Raw genomic sequence first — 15,655 nt, 5'->3', positions numbered from 1 at the left:
CTGTGGAAGGCTAGCAGGTAGAAGTGGAGAGATTGGCTTTCATATTATCTTCTCCCTGGACCCTGTCCAGCTGGCCTTATCCAGGCAAGACTAGTGTTTAGAAAGTAGCAGAGAGCAAACATTCATAACAGGTATTAGGGGCAAAGGTCAGCAACACACTCCTTTCTAGTCACATAAAGGAATAAAGATCTCAGATGATATAACAACCTGAGATGATACTCAGTTTCTAAAATCTAAGACCAGTTTTTTTTTTTGGGGGGGAGGTGCTAAAACAGAGGCCACTATAAGAACCTAATCAATGTGTTAAATGAAGATTAAGATGGATTCAGTGAATAAGTTGTTTACTTGTAAATTATGCTTCATTTTAACATGTCTGCTCAAAGATTTCTTACATTGTAATAAAGTCTCTTTTTACCTTAAATGGTAAACTTAGCCTACAAAGGAGGGAGACAAGTGAAAGTTAAAAGGGAAAGGCCACCATTCCAAGGTTACAGAATTGAGGAAAATACCTAGATCTTGCTCTCGGCAATAAAAGTTAACAGCATTGGATTCTTTTTTTTTTTTTTTTTGGTCGGGCTATGGGGTGTTAAGTGACTTGCCCAGGGTCACACAGCCAATAAGTGTCAAGTGTCTGAGGCCGCATTTGAACTCAGGTACTCCTGAATCCAGGGCCAGTACTCTATCCACTGTGCCACCTAGCTGCCCCCCAACAGCATTGGATTCTAAGGAGTGATCTATTTGAGGATGTCCAGACCAGTAGTGTCACAGTTGGCCACAAGAGATGAAAGTTTGTGCTTTGTGATTCCTTGAAGTACATCCCACTGTTAGGCAAAAACACCTCAGGGTTCTCTTTGTCCATATCATATGATTTCTTCTCTTCTCTTCTCTTAGACATTGTTAGATATTGGCACCTCCCTTGGTCTGGCTCTGACTTCTCTACCTTGGTATTGTCGTGGGAAAAATGGGGTATGGGGTTTGGGTAGAGGTAGGAGTAAGGGGTAGGGGTTTGGGGTTTGGGGTAGGGGTAAGGGTCCTTAGGAATTCCTCTTTAAAGAATTACACCCTCTTGCACACAAAAGCAGTTAGAATAAGATAGTCATTTATTTAGAGGAAGGGGAAGGGAAACCAAGAGAAATCCTTGGACTTCTCATGAGGAGAAAGGCATGGCACAGAGAGAGTGGCTCTGAGATACCAATCTCCTCGAGCAGGAGACAGGCAGATACTTTTATTGAGGACTGATGGGGGTGACCATCTGCCTGAGGAAAGTTCCTTTAGTGAGGGAGGATCATCTTCCACTGGTGGTGACTGGAGGAACTGGGTTAGGGGTGGCTGCAGATCTCTCAAGCCATCTCCTCAGGACACAAAGGAAGCAGCCACACCTAATCTTATTGTTCCAGGGTTGAAGGAGACTAGAATGAAGGGTGGGGGTCCCGCTCAGTCCAATCTGGTTCCACATATCTCTCTAGGCCTGTCTGTCCTCTGGTTTAGTTTCTCATTCATTTATTTATTTAGTTTCTTCATTCATTTATTAAACATCTACACTGTGCAAGATACAGTGTTAAATATGGGATAACCCTGTCCAGTGCTGAATATGATTTCTGTAGCAGGCCAAAACAGCCCTTTAGAGCAAGGTCTGTGTCATATCTTATCTTCATATTCCGTACACAGTGCCTTCCACACAGTAAGCACTTAATAAATGCTGATTGAATGAATCAAACTAACCAAATGCCAGAGCTGGAAAGGACCTTAAAGATCATATAATCTGACCCTCACATTAGATAAAGAAAATTAAAACAGTGAGGCATAGGCAGCATTATGTAGTGCACCAAGCATTGGACTAGGAATTCTGCCTCTTATTTGCAGTGTGACAAATTACTTGCTCAGCTATAAAATAAGGTGGTGGCTGAACTCAAATGATGTAGGCTGACAGCTTTGTGCAGCTCTGCCTCTCTTAAATCAAATTCCCTAGCATGATATCTTTGGTCCTCTTTGAAAACAAAGGAGAACAACAACAACAACAACAACAATATTAGTTCAGACAATACATTTCTAGAACTCTGGAGATTTGGATTTGAGTCCCAGTAACCTGAACGAGTCATAGGGTCTCACTGTTCTGGAAGGCTCATCTAATGCAGCACCTTCTTTTTACAGACAAGAAAAATGAAGCCCAGAAAAGTTATGACTTACCTAAAGTCTCTGCTTCTCCCTGGCTCAGTTTTTCCTCTATTAAAAGCGAATGGGGAGGGACAGCTAGGTGGCGCAGTGGATAGAGCACCAGTCCTGGATTCAGGAGTACCTGAGTTCAAATCTGACCTCAGACACTTAACACTTACTAGCTGTGTGACCTTGGGCAAGTCACTTAACCCCAATTGTCTCACTAAAAAAAATAATAAATAAAAATGTGTTTCTTATTTTAAAAAAGCGAATGGGGGAGGGGCAGCTAGATGGCACAGTGGATAGAGCACTGGCCCTGGAGTCAGGAGTACTTGAGTTCAAATCCGGCCTCAGACACTTAACACTTACTAGCTGTGTGACCCTGGGCAAGTCACTTAACCTTGATTGCCTCACCAAAAAAAAAAAAAAAGTGAATGGGGGAGGGGAGCTAGGTGGCACAGTGCATAAAGCACCAGCCCTGGATTCAGGAGGACCTGAGTTCAAATCTGGCCTCAGACACTTGACACTTACTAGCTGTGTGACCCTGAGCAAATCACTTAACCCTCATAGCCCTACCAAAAAAAAAAAGTGAATGAAATAAGAGAAGGGGAGGGGTGATTGAAGGGAGAGCAAATTGGGGGAGGCAGTAGTCAGAAGCAAAAGTGAATGAATAATAAATTCCTGCCTTCATCACAGAGTGATCCTTAGGTTCAAATAAGATAATTATCTATCTGTGGGAAAACTAGGATGATAATCCACTGTTGGTGGAGTTGTGAAAAGCTCCAACCATTCTGGAGAGCAATTCAGACCTATGCCCAAAGGGCTTTGATCCCGCAGCAATACCACTGCTAGGTTTATATCCCAAAGACATCTCAAAAAAGAAAAAAGGGACAGCTGGGTGGCGCAGTGGATAGAGCACTGGCCCTGGAGTCAGGAGGACCTGAGTTCAAATGCGGCCTCAGACACTTAACACTAGCTGTGTGACCCTGGGCAAGTCACTTAACCCCAATTGCCTCACTAAAAAAAAAAAGAGAGAGAGAGAGAGAGAGAAAAGACCTATTTGTACAAAAATATTTATAGCAGCTCTTGTATGACTTGTATGAACTGATGTATAGTGAAGTGAGCAGAACCAAGAGAACTTGTGCAGAGACAGCAATATTGTTTGATGAAGAACTGTGAATGACTTAACTATTCTCAGTAATACAATGATCCAAGACAATCCCAAAGGACTAATGATGAAGCATACTATCCACATCCAAAGAAAGAACTGATATTGATTGAACACAGACTGAAGCATGCTATTTTTCACTTTCTTTCATTTTTTTTCCTTTTATTCAAGTTTTCTTATCCAAAATGCCTAATATGGTAATGTTTTACATAATTGGACATGTATAACCCACATCTGATTGCTTACTGACTCAGGAAGGGGTGGGGGGGAGGGGAGGGAGGGAAGGAGAGATAAAATTTGGAGCTCAAAACTATAAATTAAAATAATAATTATTTTTAAAAAGCCTTAAATTAATTTCTGACCACATTGATTAAGATTATCAGTCATAAGAAGTCTGACATTCTGAAAAAAAAAAGATAATTATCTACGGGAGCACTTTGTAAACTAGAAAGTACTATAAAGTGTTAAACTCTGAAACTCAGAGAATGTCAGAGCTAGAAGAAACCTCAGTACAACCCACTCATTTTACAGATGAGGAAACTGAGTCCTACAAGAGATCAGTAACTTGTTCCAAGTCTCCCAGCTCTACTATACAGGGTGGTAGTATTAAGAGTAAAACTCAGGTCTCCTGGATCTCAATTCATGACTATGTAATGTACATACATGTCTTATTCTTTTGGTGCACTGAAACCTTCACAGTGATGGGAACAAAATCACACTTGTATTTGTACTCTCCTGCCGTCCCCACCACTATACTGCTTCAAGGCCTTGCACAAACTGACACTAGGGAGGAGCAGTCAGTCAATCAATAAGCATGCATTAAGCACTTACTATATGCCAGGCCCTATGCTAAGTGTTGGAGGTACAAGGAAATTCAACAGTAGGTGAATGACAGAGTAAAGTCTCCTAGCTAGCTGCCACTCTCTGATGTTCCACTGAACCACCCTTCTACCTCCTCCCCTCAGAAATCTTCCCTTTGCTAAGAAAAGAGGCCAGACCAGGAGGAAAGTTTATGAAATTAACCTAGGAGGAATGGCTAAGATGTTGGATGACATAATCAGGACCTAAAAATATGTCAACAGGCTACAACGTTCTGAGATTAATAAGATGAACAAATGTGAAGTTTGTGTGAAAAAACAAAAACAAAAGACAAACTGAGTTGAGAAAGGGATGTTCATGGACTCTAGGTTCAAACTGGGTGAATGGTGTGAAATGACAAGCAAAAAAGCTAATGTTATTGCTAGCCTGCTTTGAAATAAGCATAGGATCGATCAGTAAGAGTGAGATGCTAAGTCTGAACCAAGGCATACCTATCTGATCAGATTACTTTAGGAGCACAATTTTAAGTTCTGGGTACCACATTATGTACATTGACAAGATGGAACATGGTCCAGAAGAAGTAGATTGGGAGACAGGTGTTTGGAGATCTTTTGAAGAAACTATGGCCATTTAATAGAAGGGCTCATCTGTAAACTGAAATTTTACTTGTTCTATTTGGTCCTGTGGGAAACAAACGGGAGCAATGGAAATTGTGAAGACAAACATTGTTAGAAAATATTAGGGGAGGGGGCATCTAGGTGGCAGTGGATAAAGCACCAGGCCTGGATTTAGGAGGACCTGAGTTCAAATCCGTCCTCAGACACTTGACACTTACTAGCTGTGTGACCCTGGGCAAGTCACTTAACCCTCATTTCCCCGTTTTAAAAAAGGGGAGGAGGGGCAGCTAGGTGGCGCAGTGGATAGAGCACGGGCCCTGGAGTCAGGAGTACCTGGGTTCAAATACGGCCTCAGACACTTAACACTTACTAGCTGTGTGACCCTGGGCAAGTCACTTAACCCTAATTGCCTCACTAAAAAAAAAATGAAATGACAAAAAAAGGGGGGGGAATCGGTTTAGAGTGGCACCAAAATTAAATGGGTTGCCTCCAGGTGGGTCCCCCTACATTGGAGGTTTTCAAGTAGAGATTCAATGACATCTTGTTTCGAAAATGGTAGAAGGAATTATTGATCACGAACAGGCTGGACCACATCCTCTGTGGTCCCTCTTAAAATTCAAATTCTGAGATTCTGTGTTCTTTCTAAAGGAGGAAACAGAAGAGCTGCCAGAAAAGTGGGGGCTTAAATACAGAATGGAGAGCTAGGACTGCGCTACGTTTAGGGGTATCTATGGGGTACTCCAGGAAGGGGACCCCAGTTCCAATCCCTTCCTCTCTTTAACTTCACCTCCTTCCCTACATCCCGAAGGAACCAGAGGGTTGGGTCTGCACCTGCGAGGAGGAGGAGCTTTGGACTCAGCATCTGCCCCTCGGCATTTCCACTCCGTTTCTCTTTTGGCTGGAAAATCAAACCGGTTCAGTCTGTTTCTTAACCAATCCAGGAAGAGATGGTGCCCCTCCTGGCCAATGATTGTTGAAAGTGCTAATGAGCTGGTGACGTAAGCGAGGAAGTCCCTGGTTCAAAAAGAAGAAACTATTGTAAGCTCCTTTCCCCGGTTGTCCTGCTCCCTTCTCTCCCTCTCCCCTCCCTCCCCCCTCCCTCCATCCTTATGCTCTTCTTTCCCGGGGCTTTGGAACGTTGTGGATTGTTTGGAATCTGGGGACCCTCACTGCTGGCCCATGGCTGTGATCGCTTCTGACCATAGCCGGGCACTGCCCACAGCCCCAGAGCAGGAGTTCAGCACCGAGGGGCTACCCCGGGCCTTCCTGCAGAGCCTGCGTACTCTCTTCGACATTCTGGATGATCGACGGCGGGGCTACGTCCACCTTTTGGAGATTGAGTCCCGGTGGCAAGGCGCGGACACGCGAGAGCTTCCAAGGGGTGTACTGGAAGGTTTGAGGAAGGTTGCCCCAGCCAGCGGGTACCTGACCTTCGAGAGGTTTGTAGTAGGGCTGAGGACTTCGCTGTTGAGTGCTGAGAATGGGGCCCCCCATGCCAGAGCCCCGCCGGGGTCACGGGGCCAGGCGTCCCAAGCCAAACTACTTCCCACGGGTCCCGGGATTTGCAAGGCTGGTGCGGGCCAGGGCCGGGGCAAACTGGCCCACGAAAAGCACCACCAGCGGCTCATCTTCGCACCCGCAGACGAGCCTCGGACGCTGCTGGAGAAGAAACCTTTGTCCTTGGGAGTTCGCTATCCCCACGCGGGATCGAGCTGCTCCTCCCGGAGCCTGGAGAAACTCTCCAGCCCTCAGGAAGCTGGGTGTTACCCCGGGGATTTGGAACGGCCCAAGAGCCAGGCTCCTCAGAGCCCTGGAGGACTGGTCCTGGAGCGAAGTCTGAGTGGAGACGCAGGTGAGGACTGAAGGGGTTTAGAAATGGGGAGGGGGCGGTTCCTTTGGGGACCCAAAGTTGATGAGGGAGGGAATATCTCAGGTAGTCTACAGAGAATACCTGCCTCTGCTTCCTAAATTTGGTTCTTCCCTCCTTCCTCCTTTCCTTCCATTCCCTCCTTCCTCCCACCCAACAGCATTGCTGACCATGGTCTATCTTGGGGACCCTGACCCCTCTGCTCTTTCCTGTCTGGATACTCAGCCCCCTTTCCTGCCAGTCTACTTATTCTTCCCAGTCTCAGTCCCTACCATGGATGAGGATCTTGTCTGTGAGGACAGGCGTCAGACTGAGTTACGCTAGCCACAGGAGGACCTTGGACTCCAGGAGTAGGGGGTACAGAGCTTGGGGAACCACCCATTGGGATAGGCTGACTTGTTCCCAGACCATTCTCTTCCAAGTTTCCTCATTCCCTGGATTCGGATTCATTTTGTTTAGGGTCTTAGTTCTTTTTTTTTTTTTGTGGGGCAATGAGGGTTAAGTGACTTGCCAAAGGTCACACAGCTAGTGTCAAGTGTCTGAGGCTGGATTTGAACTCAGGTCCTCCTGAATCCAAGGCCAGTGCTTTATCCACTGAGCCACCTAGCTGCCCCCCAGGGTATTAGTTCTTTAGTGGGGTACTTGACCACCTGGACAACCCCAGGGGTTGAGGGACTCCAGCAGGGAAATGGTCCTCATGTTCTCAAGCCAATTGGAAATGAGCCTACCTTTTCCTCCTCCCACTATCCAAAATGGGGCATCCTAGGAGTGTTCCTGAGGGCATTTCTCCCAAATGCTGATGAAGAATTTTTTTTGAGGGATTACACAGATACAAGTCCAAGCCTGAGAAGAAACGATTCTCCTCAGCTACATAAACAGCAGGGCCAAACAAGGGACTTCAAGGGCCCCAAAGTGAATTTTTGGTCTAATGTAGACCTGCCCTTGGAGAGAAGACCCAGGTAATAATAATCATAATGATTACACTTTGTATTTATTAAGTATTTAAATTCCATTATCTCATTTTATCTCTATAACATCACTGGGAGGTAGGTAAGGCAGGAACTATTTCCCCCATTTTTATAGACAAGAGAGGGACAGAAAAATCTTGCCCAAGGTCATACAAGCATCCAGCCAGTGTCAGGATTAGAACCTAGATCTTCGAGTTCCTTTATGATTCAGGATTTGGGGGAAAAAATAAAAAAGAATAGACATTTTCTTGAAGGTGAAGATAGGTTCTTAACAATTGCAAGCCTTGTGCTCTCAGCCAAAGAATTGTGAACTTGTTCATTGATAGTCCAGGTGGATATCTGTTTGAGTTTAGAAACTCATTGAGAGCACTCAGACTTGGTTTGGGGGTGGGGATGGGGAAGAAAGAGTCTTATCGGACAGACTTCCTGGGCCACTAGCAAAGGCTGGAGAGAGCTGAATGCCCAGCACTGTCCATTCCCTCAGACCCCCTCCTTAGGGAACAAGTATCTGGATTATAGGTTAAGGCATGGGCTGGGCTCCGAGATCGGCTGATGGTGCTACTGAAAGCCAACCTCTTTGGCCTATTCAGCCTACACACGTGCCCAGGCAGGTGCAGAATTTCCATTCAGCAGAGTGCTTCCGATCTCTGCTGCACTCCCAACCTGTATCATAGGGGGAGGAGGGTAGGGGAACAGAAAGGGGAGTGAGAGGAATAAGGGCTCTGAGCCTCCAGGAATGTTAGTTGAGAGTTTAATAGGTATAGGGTTTAATAAGTATAGGGTAAAGATAGGGAGTGAGGGGGAAGGTGACTGGAGGTTAAGAACATAGGAGAGAGGGGGCAGCTAGATGGTGCAGTGGTTAAAGCGCTGGCCCTGGATTCAGGAGGACCTGAGTTCAAATCCAGCCTCAGACACTTGACACTTACTAGCTGTGTGACCCTGGGCAAGTCATTTAACCCCCATTGCCCCGCCAAAAAAACCAACAAGAACATAGGAGAGAGAGCAGGCTGCCTTTTTTCTTCTCCACGTCACTCTTGTCTGTCTGCTTGTCCATTCATCACCAGCAGTCATGTGGCTCAAAGCCCCTTTGGAAATCATGGTGACTACACAGTTGCTGGTGCCATGCATTGGTCACATTCAGTCTTGGATGTATGCCCTATTTATTGCCAGGGGCTTTGTGCCCCACTTCCCAGACATCCACTGTCCCAGGGCAAGTCAGAGTGGGACCCTCACCTCTAGGGAGCAGAGAATTTACTGTGATGACCTCCTGGTGAAATGATTTCCTGAGCCAAGCAACTTGTGCTGGTACCAATAAGACAGCATGTTGAGACAAGAAACGTAGGACCTGACTCAAGAGTTGCTTTGCATGGTGAAGGGTGAGAAGGGTGTAGATCTGGCACATGGGATGTCTTTTTTTTTTTTAATTTTTTTTTTTTGCAGAGTGATGGGGGTTAAGTGACTTGCCCAGGGTCACGCAGCTAGTAAGTGTCAAGTGTCTGAGGCCGGATTTGAACTCAGGTACTCCTGACTCCAGGGCCGGTGCTTTATCCACTGCACCACCTAGCTGCCCCCAGCACATGGGATGTTTTAACCAGCCCTTCCAGGCACCAAGATTCCAGGCTTGGCACCACGAAAAGAACCTTCTCTCTCCACCACCCCCCCTTACTATATTCCCTCTATTTTCCCTCATCAATTTTCCCCACACTGTTTGGACCCTAGAATGCCTTAACTTGTCCTGCTATGCCTGCTGTGCTGAAAGGTCTGCCGTTGCTATACCTTTGCCAACTTTCCCTTCCCTACTTGCCTTGAGCCCAGGAGGCCTATGCCACTCTGGTTTGCCCTGAGTTTCAGGCCCCCCAATTGGCAGAGCAAGGGTCCTCTGATCACCCCATTAGAGGCTGGCCTGCTCCCCAGAAGTGAGGAGGATCTGAACCCCAGGACCATAGAATCATACACTTAGAAGCAAAAGAGACTTTGGATTACTAGCTGTGTGACCCTGGGCAGGTCACTTGACCCCAATTGCCTCACCAAATAAATAAATAAATGAACAAATAAACAATTAAACAAACAAACAAACAAACAAACAAACAAATAAATAAGCATTTATTTAAAAAAAAGAGAGAGAGAGACTTTGGAGACCATTAAGTCCAATTCCCTCATTCTACAGATGAAGAAACTGAGGCACAAAGAAGTTAAGTGATTTGCTCAAGAGCATACAACTAGTAAGTATCTAAAGGAAGATTTAAACCTCAGGTCTTCCTGACTTCAAATCTAGCACCTAACTGGTATCCTTGGTCATCCATCACTAAAGCCCCACAGTGGGCATTATGAATAGACCTCTCAGGGGGCAGCTAGGTGGCGCAGTGGATAAAGCACCGGCCCTGGATTCAGGAGGACCTGAGTTCAAATCCAGCCTCAGACACTTGACGCTTACTAGCTGTGTGACCCTGGGCAAGTCACTTAACCCTCATTGCCCTGCAAAACAAAAACAAAAACAAAAATGAATAGACCTCTCTTCACGAAGTCTGTGTCTTCCTGAAACATTAGTTGCCAATGAACTATTTAGGTAAATACTGAGATATCTGATCCATAGGAGGGTAATGAAATCTGGACATCCCTGACCTTTGTGGTGGCATCAGGGAGGCTAGCCATAGCTTCCCCCAAATGCCTCTCTCAGATACAAGATCCCAGTCCACTTAGAAGAGTCATAAGAGTAAATACAATAGGGGCAGCTAGAAGGTGCAGTGGATAGAGCACCGGCTCTGGATTCAAGAGGACCTGAGTTCAAATCTGGCCTCAGACACTTAACACTTACTAGCTGTGTGACCCTGGGCAAGTCACTTAACCCTCATTGCCCTGCAAAAAAAAATAAAATAACACAAGCCTATTTTCTTTTCTTTTCTTTTTTTTTTTAGTGAGGCAATTGGGGTTAAGTGACTTGCCCAGGGTCACACAGCTAGTAAGTGTTAAGTGTCTGAGGCCGGATTTGAACTCAGGTACTCCTGACTCCAGGGCCAGTGCTCTATCCACTGCGCCACCTAGCTGCCCCAACAAGCCTATTTTCTTTAAAAAAAAAAAAAAGTAAATACAATAAACGATTTTTCTTGAAATGAAAGGAAATCTTGAAGACATGGGGAGGGGCTGGAGATAGACTATTTAGGAGAAAACCTTAAAGAGGCTTTACCCACTCACTTAAGACTTGCTTCAAGTCTCAGGTGCACTCGTTGTACTTGTATCCCCAGCATGTGACACATAGTAGATGCTTACTAAATATTTTTTGATTTATTGATTACCCTCATACCTGCTTTTTTTCAGTACCCCCTACGACAAAAGTTATTAACCTAGAATCCCTGATTTTTTACAAATATATTTTAGGGCAGCTAGGTGGCATAGTGGATAAAGCACCAGCCCTGGATTCAGGAGGACCTGAGTTCAAATCTGGCCTCAGTCACTTGACAAATCTGGACTCAGACACATGAAGAGTTAGACATGATGATAATGCTGATATGTTATCCAAACCTTAAGTGTTCTAGAAGTTCCGAGAAAGGAAAAGCTCTTTTATCTAGAGCAGGTAAAGTGGACTTCATAGATTAACTAGGATTTAAACTAGGTACATAGTGGAGGGGGAAAGGTATGCTAAGTTGGGAAAATTGGGATGAGCAAAGGTACCAAGATAAAATGAGTAGTATGTGTAAAGACTCACTGGAGAGACTAACCTGAGGGAGTAGAGTTAGAGGGTAGGTCTAAGGAAGTCTAAGGAGACAGTCCTGGCGCAGTAGATTGGTGATAGTGGAAAGCTAAATTATCGTCAGCAAAGCCTTCAAGTAGGAAAAGCAGCCAAATTCATATCAAGCAGATATAGAAATGTCTATTTCTTTTACTAACCTGACTCTGAGTCAGGGCCTACTTGTGAGAACAAGAGAAATGAGGGACTGAGACACTCATGGAGTGAGACTATAGAAGATCTGGAGAGTGAGATTAAGGGAAATAAATTTATATGACAAGAAAAATCTGGGTGGGGAGGGAGCCTAACTGGGAGATGAGATAGAAAGAACTTCTAGAAGGAAATATGTAAACTTAACCACTAAAAGTTCCCAGGAAGAGGGGGAAATTCTCCCTATAAGTAACTCAAAAGGTTGGCTTACCTTTCCCAGCCCCCAGGGAATGCAACCTTCTCTCCAAATTTCTTCTTTGCCAGGAGGGTGGGGGCAATTTCTCTGCCTCACCCATGTGCTCTCTGCTGGGACTCGTTTTCACAACCCAGATGATGTGAATGAAACAGGTCTAAGGGAGGGACCAGGTCCAGCCAGAGCCAAGGATGGGCATAATTAGCTGCTCTTAGCCTTATGGAGGCCAAGTTGAGAGCTAGTTTCAGAAAGAGCTGGGAAACTACCCACATCTCTCTCCCTTGCAGGCACTGATGTCTGGACTGTGGGACGGTGCCATAGTGAAAACTGTGCTGCAGGCGGGTCTGGGAGGCATTCAAGGGGCCGAGGAGAGCAGCGGCGGCATACTATCACCAATGGAGTGGACTATGACATGGTAAGGTGCTTCCCCTCACCCCCCCTTTCATGGTAGATAAGAAGTAACAGCTGGACGAACCAAGGAGCATACACCAGAAGTGCTGCCATCTATTTCCCCCTGGCCAAGGAGGTAGGGCATCAATGTTGGAGGAATAAGTAAATGAAAAAATCATTTCTTTTTTGGGTAATTTTTCATTAAAAATTAGTTCATTACATATTTCCCAATTGCATGTAAAAAACTTAACATTCATTTTGGAAAATTTTGAGCTCCAAATTCTCTCCCTCCCTCCTTCCCCTCCCCCACTCTGAGAAGGGAAGCAATATGATATCAGTTATACGCACAAAACATATTTGCATACTAGCCTTGTTGCAAGAAAGCTTTTCTTTATCACCTACTAAGTACCAGACTCTATGATAGGTAAATCCCTGCTTTCAGAGACTTTGCATTCTTTTAAAGGGATACCATACATAGAAGGGAGTGGGGAGTCCAGAATGGTGTTTAGTCTGAGGAGTTCCAGGGGTTGTAATTAGAGTCACAGGGCAGTTGACTGTCCTCTTTCCAAAAGCAATGGTAATATTGGTTTGGTTCTTGTTCTCAGAGCAAGAGGCAGAAAGGGGGCAGGGCACAATGTCATACTTTCACAGATCTCCAGCTCTGGGGTGGCTCCAGGACTTCCTGGTACATGGGTCTAGGTTGGAAGACTCTTTGAGGACACTTTATCTCTTTCCTAACTCGAAGACCCATTCCTCCAAGGACATCGAGGTGAGAAGAATCCTCCTTCCACCTTCCAGGAACTTGGACATGATAGGGAAGGGCCTGGGAGGCTGGTGCAATGTGGAAAAGGCATGAAGCTTGGGGAAGGTAGAGGCCTTCCATCCAATGGGCCCTCTTGTGTGAATATGCACATGGGTTTGCCTTTACTTGGTATACACATATGCTTCTGTCTCGGGATGTATTGCAGCTGAAGCAGATGAAGGAGCTGGAACAGGAGAAAGATGCACTCCTACAGGGGCTGGAGATGATGGACCGAGGAAGGGACTGGTACCACCAACAGCTCCAGTGGGTACAGGAGAGACAGCGCCACCTGACTAAGAACAAGAAGAGCACAGTGAGTCCCCCTCCCTACCTGCTTCCCAGATAGCAGCACCCATCCCTATGCTTGGCAAATATTTCCTAGGATCCTCCCTCTGCCCCAGAAGCAGCTCTGACTTCTGACCTTAACTCTCCTTGCAGGATTTTGGGGCTGAGGGGAGCCCCAGCCCACTAGGTCAGCTGTTGCCCAAACTGCAGGAAGTTATTCGGTGCCTAGGGGAGCTCTTAGCTGCTGCCTGTGCTGGAAGGGTGAGTGTTCCCTCCCTGAACCCCTTCCTAAGGATTCCTAGATGCCCTTCCCAAGGATCCTCAGTTCTAGGCCCACTGAGTATCCTAATCCTGGTCCCTACCAGAGGTAAACTGAGATCATAAAATGATAGAATTGAGATATCTGAGTTGAAAAGGACCTTTGAGATCATTAAATTTGGTCCTCTCATTTTACAAATGGGGAAACTGAGGACCACAAAAGGGAAATAACTTTTTCAATGTCACCTGGGTAGACTGAAATATGGATGTCCTGGCTTCTAATTCAATACTGTTTTCACTGCACAATATTGCCTCTCAGGGTCATAGTACCTACCCATTTCAACTCAGATTTGAGATGACATTCTCTTTGAGAAGGAAACAATGGGCTTCTCCAGGACTTTGAACTCTTACTCTCCTTCCTCATGTCCTCACACAGGCCCAGGCTGTTCCCAGCCCTGTCTCTGCCACCCCCACCATATCCCCTCTCTCTGGGAGACATCAACAGACCATACTCATGCTGAAGGAACAAAACCATCTCCTAACAAAGGTGGGGATCAGAGGTGAAGTGGAGGGGATGAGGGGGTGGGATGGAGATAAGGGAGAAAAAAAGGGCAGTGGAAAATGGAAAGAGGAGGCCAGGCAGTTGTTGATTTCTATGACCTCCTCCCCAGGAGGTAACAGAGAAGAGTGATCGAATCACGCAGCTAGAGCAAGAGAAGTCGGCCCTTATCAAGCAGCTGTTTGAGGCTCGAGCTCGAAGCCATCAGGAGACCAGCCAGCTAGACTCTACCTTCATCTAACCCTGCTGACGAGAGTGCAAATGCCATGGACCGTCCTTTGCCCTTGTGGTGGGCCTACTCTCTTCATAGCCCCTGCCCCAGCATAGGCACACACTCTGGGCATCCTCTGCCTCAGTATGGGTAGAGATTCAGCAGACTGACTCTGCCATAGTCAGAAACTCAAGACGGCCCCTGCCTCTGATGGTATTCAAGGACATGGCCTTCTCCAACCACTGAGCATCCCTGCCATGACCAAGGCAGGAGGACTTCCCCATCCAGGCTCTGGGGAGAAATATCTATTAGGACAATTTTCTTAGCCATCTCTGACAGGAAGGAAGCTTCTCTCTGCCAGTCCTGGAGAGCCTAGCCTTATCTCCCTCTCTCCACTGCCCCCTTCCTCCTTTGGTGAGCATAGCCTTGTGTTGAAGGCATGTCCCTCCTTCTTGCTACATGTGTGGCCTAGACCAAATCACTTCATTTTCCTGGGTTTCCATTTCCTCCTCTGTACAACGAGGGGCCTGGAGTGGATAACCTCATAAGGTCCCTTCCAGCCCTAATTATATAATAACCTGAGCCGGGTTGTTTTCTCAGTGCCCCCCACCAATCCTAGTCTGTTCTCCTCAAGGTAGGGGCTGGTTCTCAAAAGAACATGAACTGGGGGCAGCTAGGTGGCACAGTGGATAGAGCACCGGCCCTGGATTCAGGAGGACCTGAGTTCAAATCCGGCCTCAGACACTTGATACTTTCTAGCTGTGTGACCCTGGGCAAGTCACTTAACCCCAATTGCCTCACCAAAAAAAAAAAAAAAAAGAAAAGAACATTAACTGTTAGGAGTAACCTTGAGGTGGGGGCATCCCTTTCTCAGGACTTGGTATATTGCACCCTTACCCACAATAGCTATTACTGGAGCAAAAACTATGGAGATGAAGATGAGCTGGAGAGGCCTTTCTCTGGTAGGAAATGGGGAATGGTCAAAACCCACCTTCTTTCTTCAGCCACCCTCAAAGTGTTTACAGGGACAATTCTGGGGCATTTAGGTAAGAATGTTTGTTTGTTTGTTTTTAATTATGCTCTTTGCCCTACCCCTAGGAATGTGTACAGCTGCTAGCTCTGTAATAAACATACACATCAGTCCAGATGTCTTCTCACTTTCTCCTGAGCTACTTCCAAGTCTGAGCATTGAATTCTGAGGGGAAGGAGTGTCATTAAGGAAACAGCAGGGGGAGTTGGGGTATGGGAGGTACCTTAGAAATTTTTAAGGAGGTAATTCCCCACTGTGCCCCTAGAGGGCAAAATAGTTAGGCCAAAGTCCCCAACAGTCAGTCAGAAAGTGTTTATTAAGCACCTACTATATTCTAGGCAGTGAGGTGGCACAGGGAATAAAGTGCCAAGCCTGGAGTCAGGAAGACCTGAATTCAAAT

At 46.0% G+C, this 15,655-nt stretch overlaps 1 protein-coding gene across 2 annotated transcripts; it reads left to right on the top strand.

The window, feature by feature from the left end:
* The first annotated feature begins 5,837 nt into the window (after positions 1-5,837).
* SAPCD2 (suppressor APC domain containing 2) lies at positions 5,838-15,341 on the top strand. 2 transcript variants are annotated; one of them, XM_043986979.1, is made up of 6 exons: positions 5,838-6,610; positions 12,008-12,135; positions 13,079-13,225; positions 13,351-13,458; positions 13,892-14,002; positions 14,137-15,341. In XM_043986979.1, exons 1-6 carry the CDS (start codon positions 5,938-5,940, stop codon positions 14,161-14,163), a joined length of 1,194 nt encoding a protein of 397 aa, XP_043842914.1. In that variant the 5' UTR covers positions 5,838-5,937; the 3' UTR covers positions 14,164-15,341. The 2 variants fall into 2 exon arrangements, with proteins under 2 accessions (XP_043842914.1, XP_043842913.1); XM_043986978.1 differs by having other exon boundaries at positions 14,127-15,341.
* The last annotated feature ends 314 nt before the right edge of the window (positions 15,342-15,655 follow it).

Source organism: Dromiciops gliroides, chromosome 2 (genome assembly GCF_019393635.1).
Source record: "Dromiciops gliroides isolate mDroGli1 chromosome 2, mDroGli1.pri, whole genome shotgun sequence".
In the NCBI taxonomy this organism is placed as follows: Eukaryota; Metazoa; Chordata; class Mammalia; order Microbiotheria; family Microbiotheriidae; genus Dromiciops; species Dromiciops gliroides.
This window is presented reverse-complemented; position numbering and strand designations above follow the sequence as displayed.

What these genes read in the sequence shown, in the direction of transcription:
- SAPCD2 (XM_043986978.1), top strand. Translation starts at nt 5,938, where the DNA reads ATGGCTGTGATCGCTTCTGACCATAGCCGGGCACTGCCCACAGCCCCA. An exon ending in ATGGAGTGGACTATGACATG is followed by an intron (nt 12,136 to 13,078) that starts GTAAGGTGCTTC and finishes GATGTATTGCAG; the next exon opens with CTGAAGCAGATGAAGGAGCT. An exon ending in CTGCTGCCTGTGCTGGAAGG is followed by an intron (nt 13,459 to 13,891) that starts GTGAGTGTTCCC and finishes GTCCTCACACAG; the next exon opens with GCCCAGGCTGTTCCCAGCCC.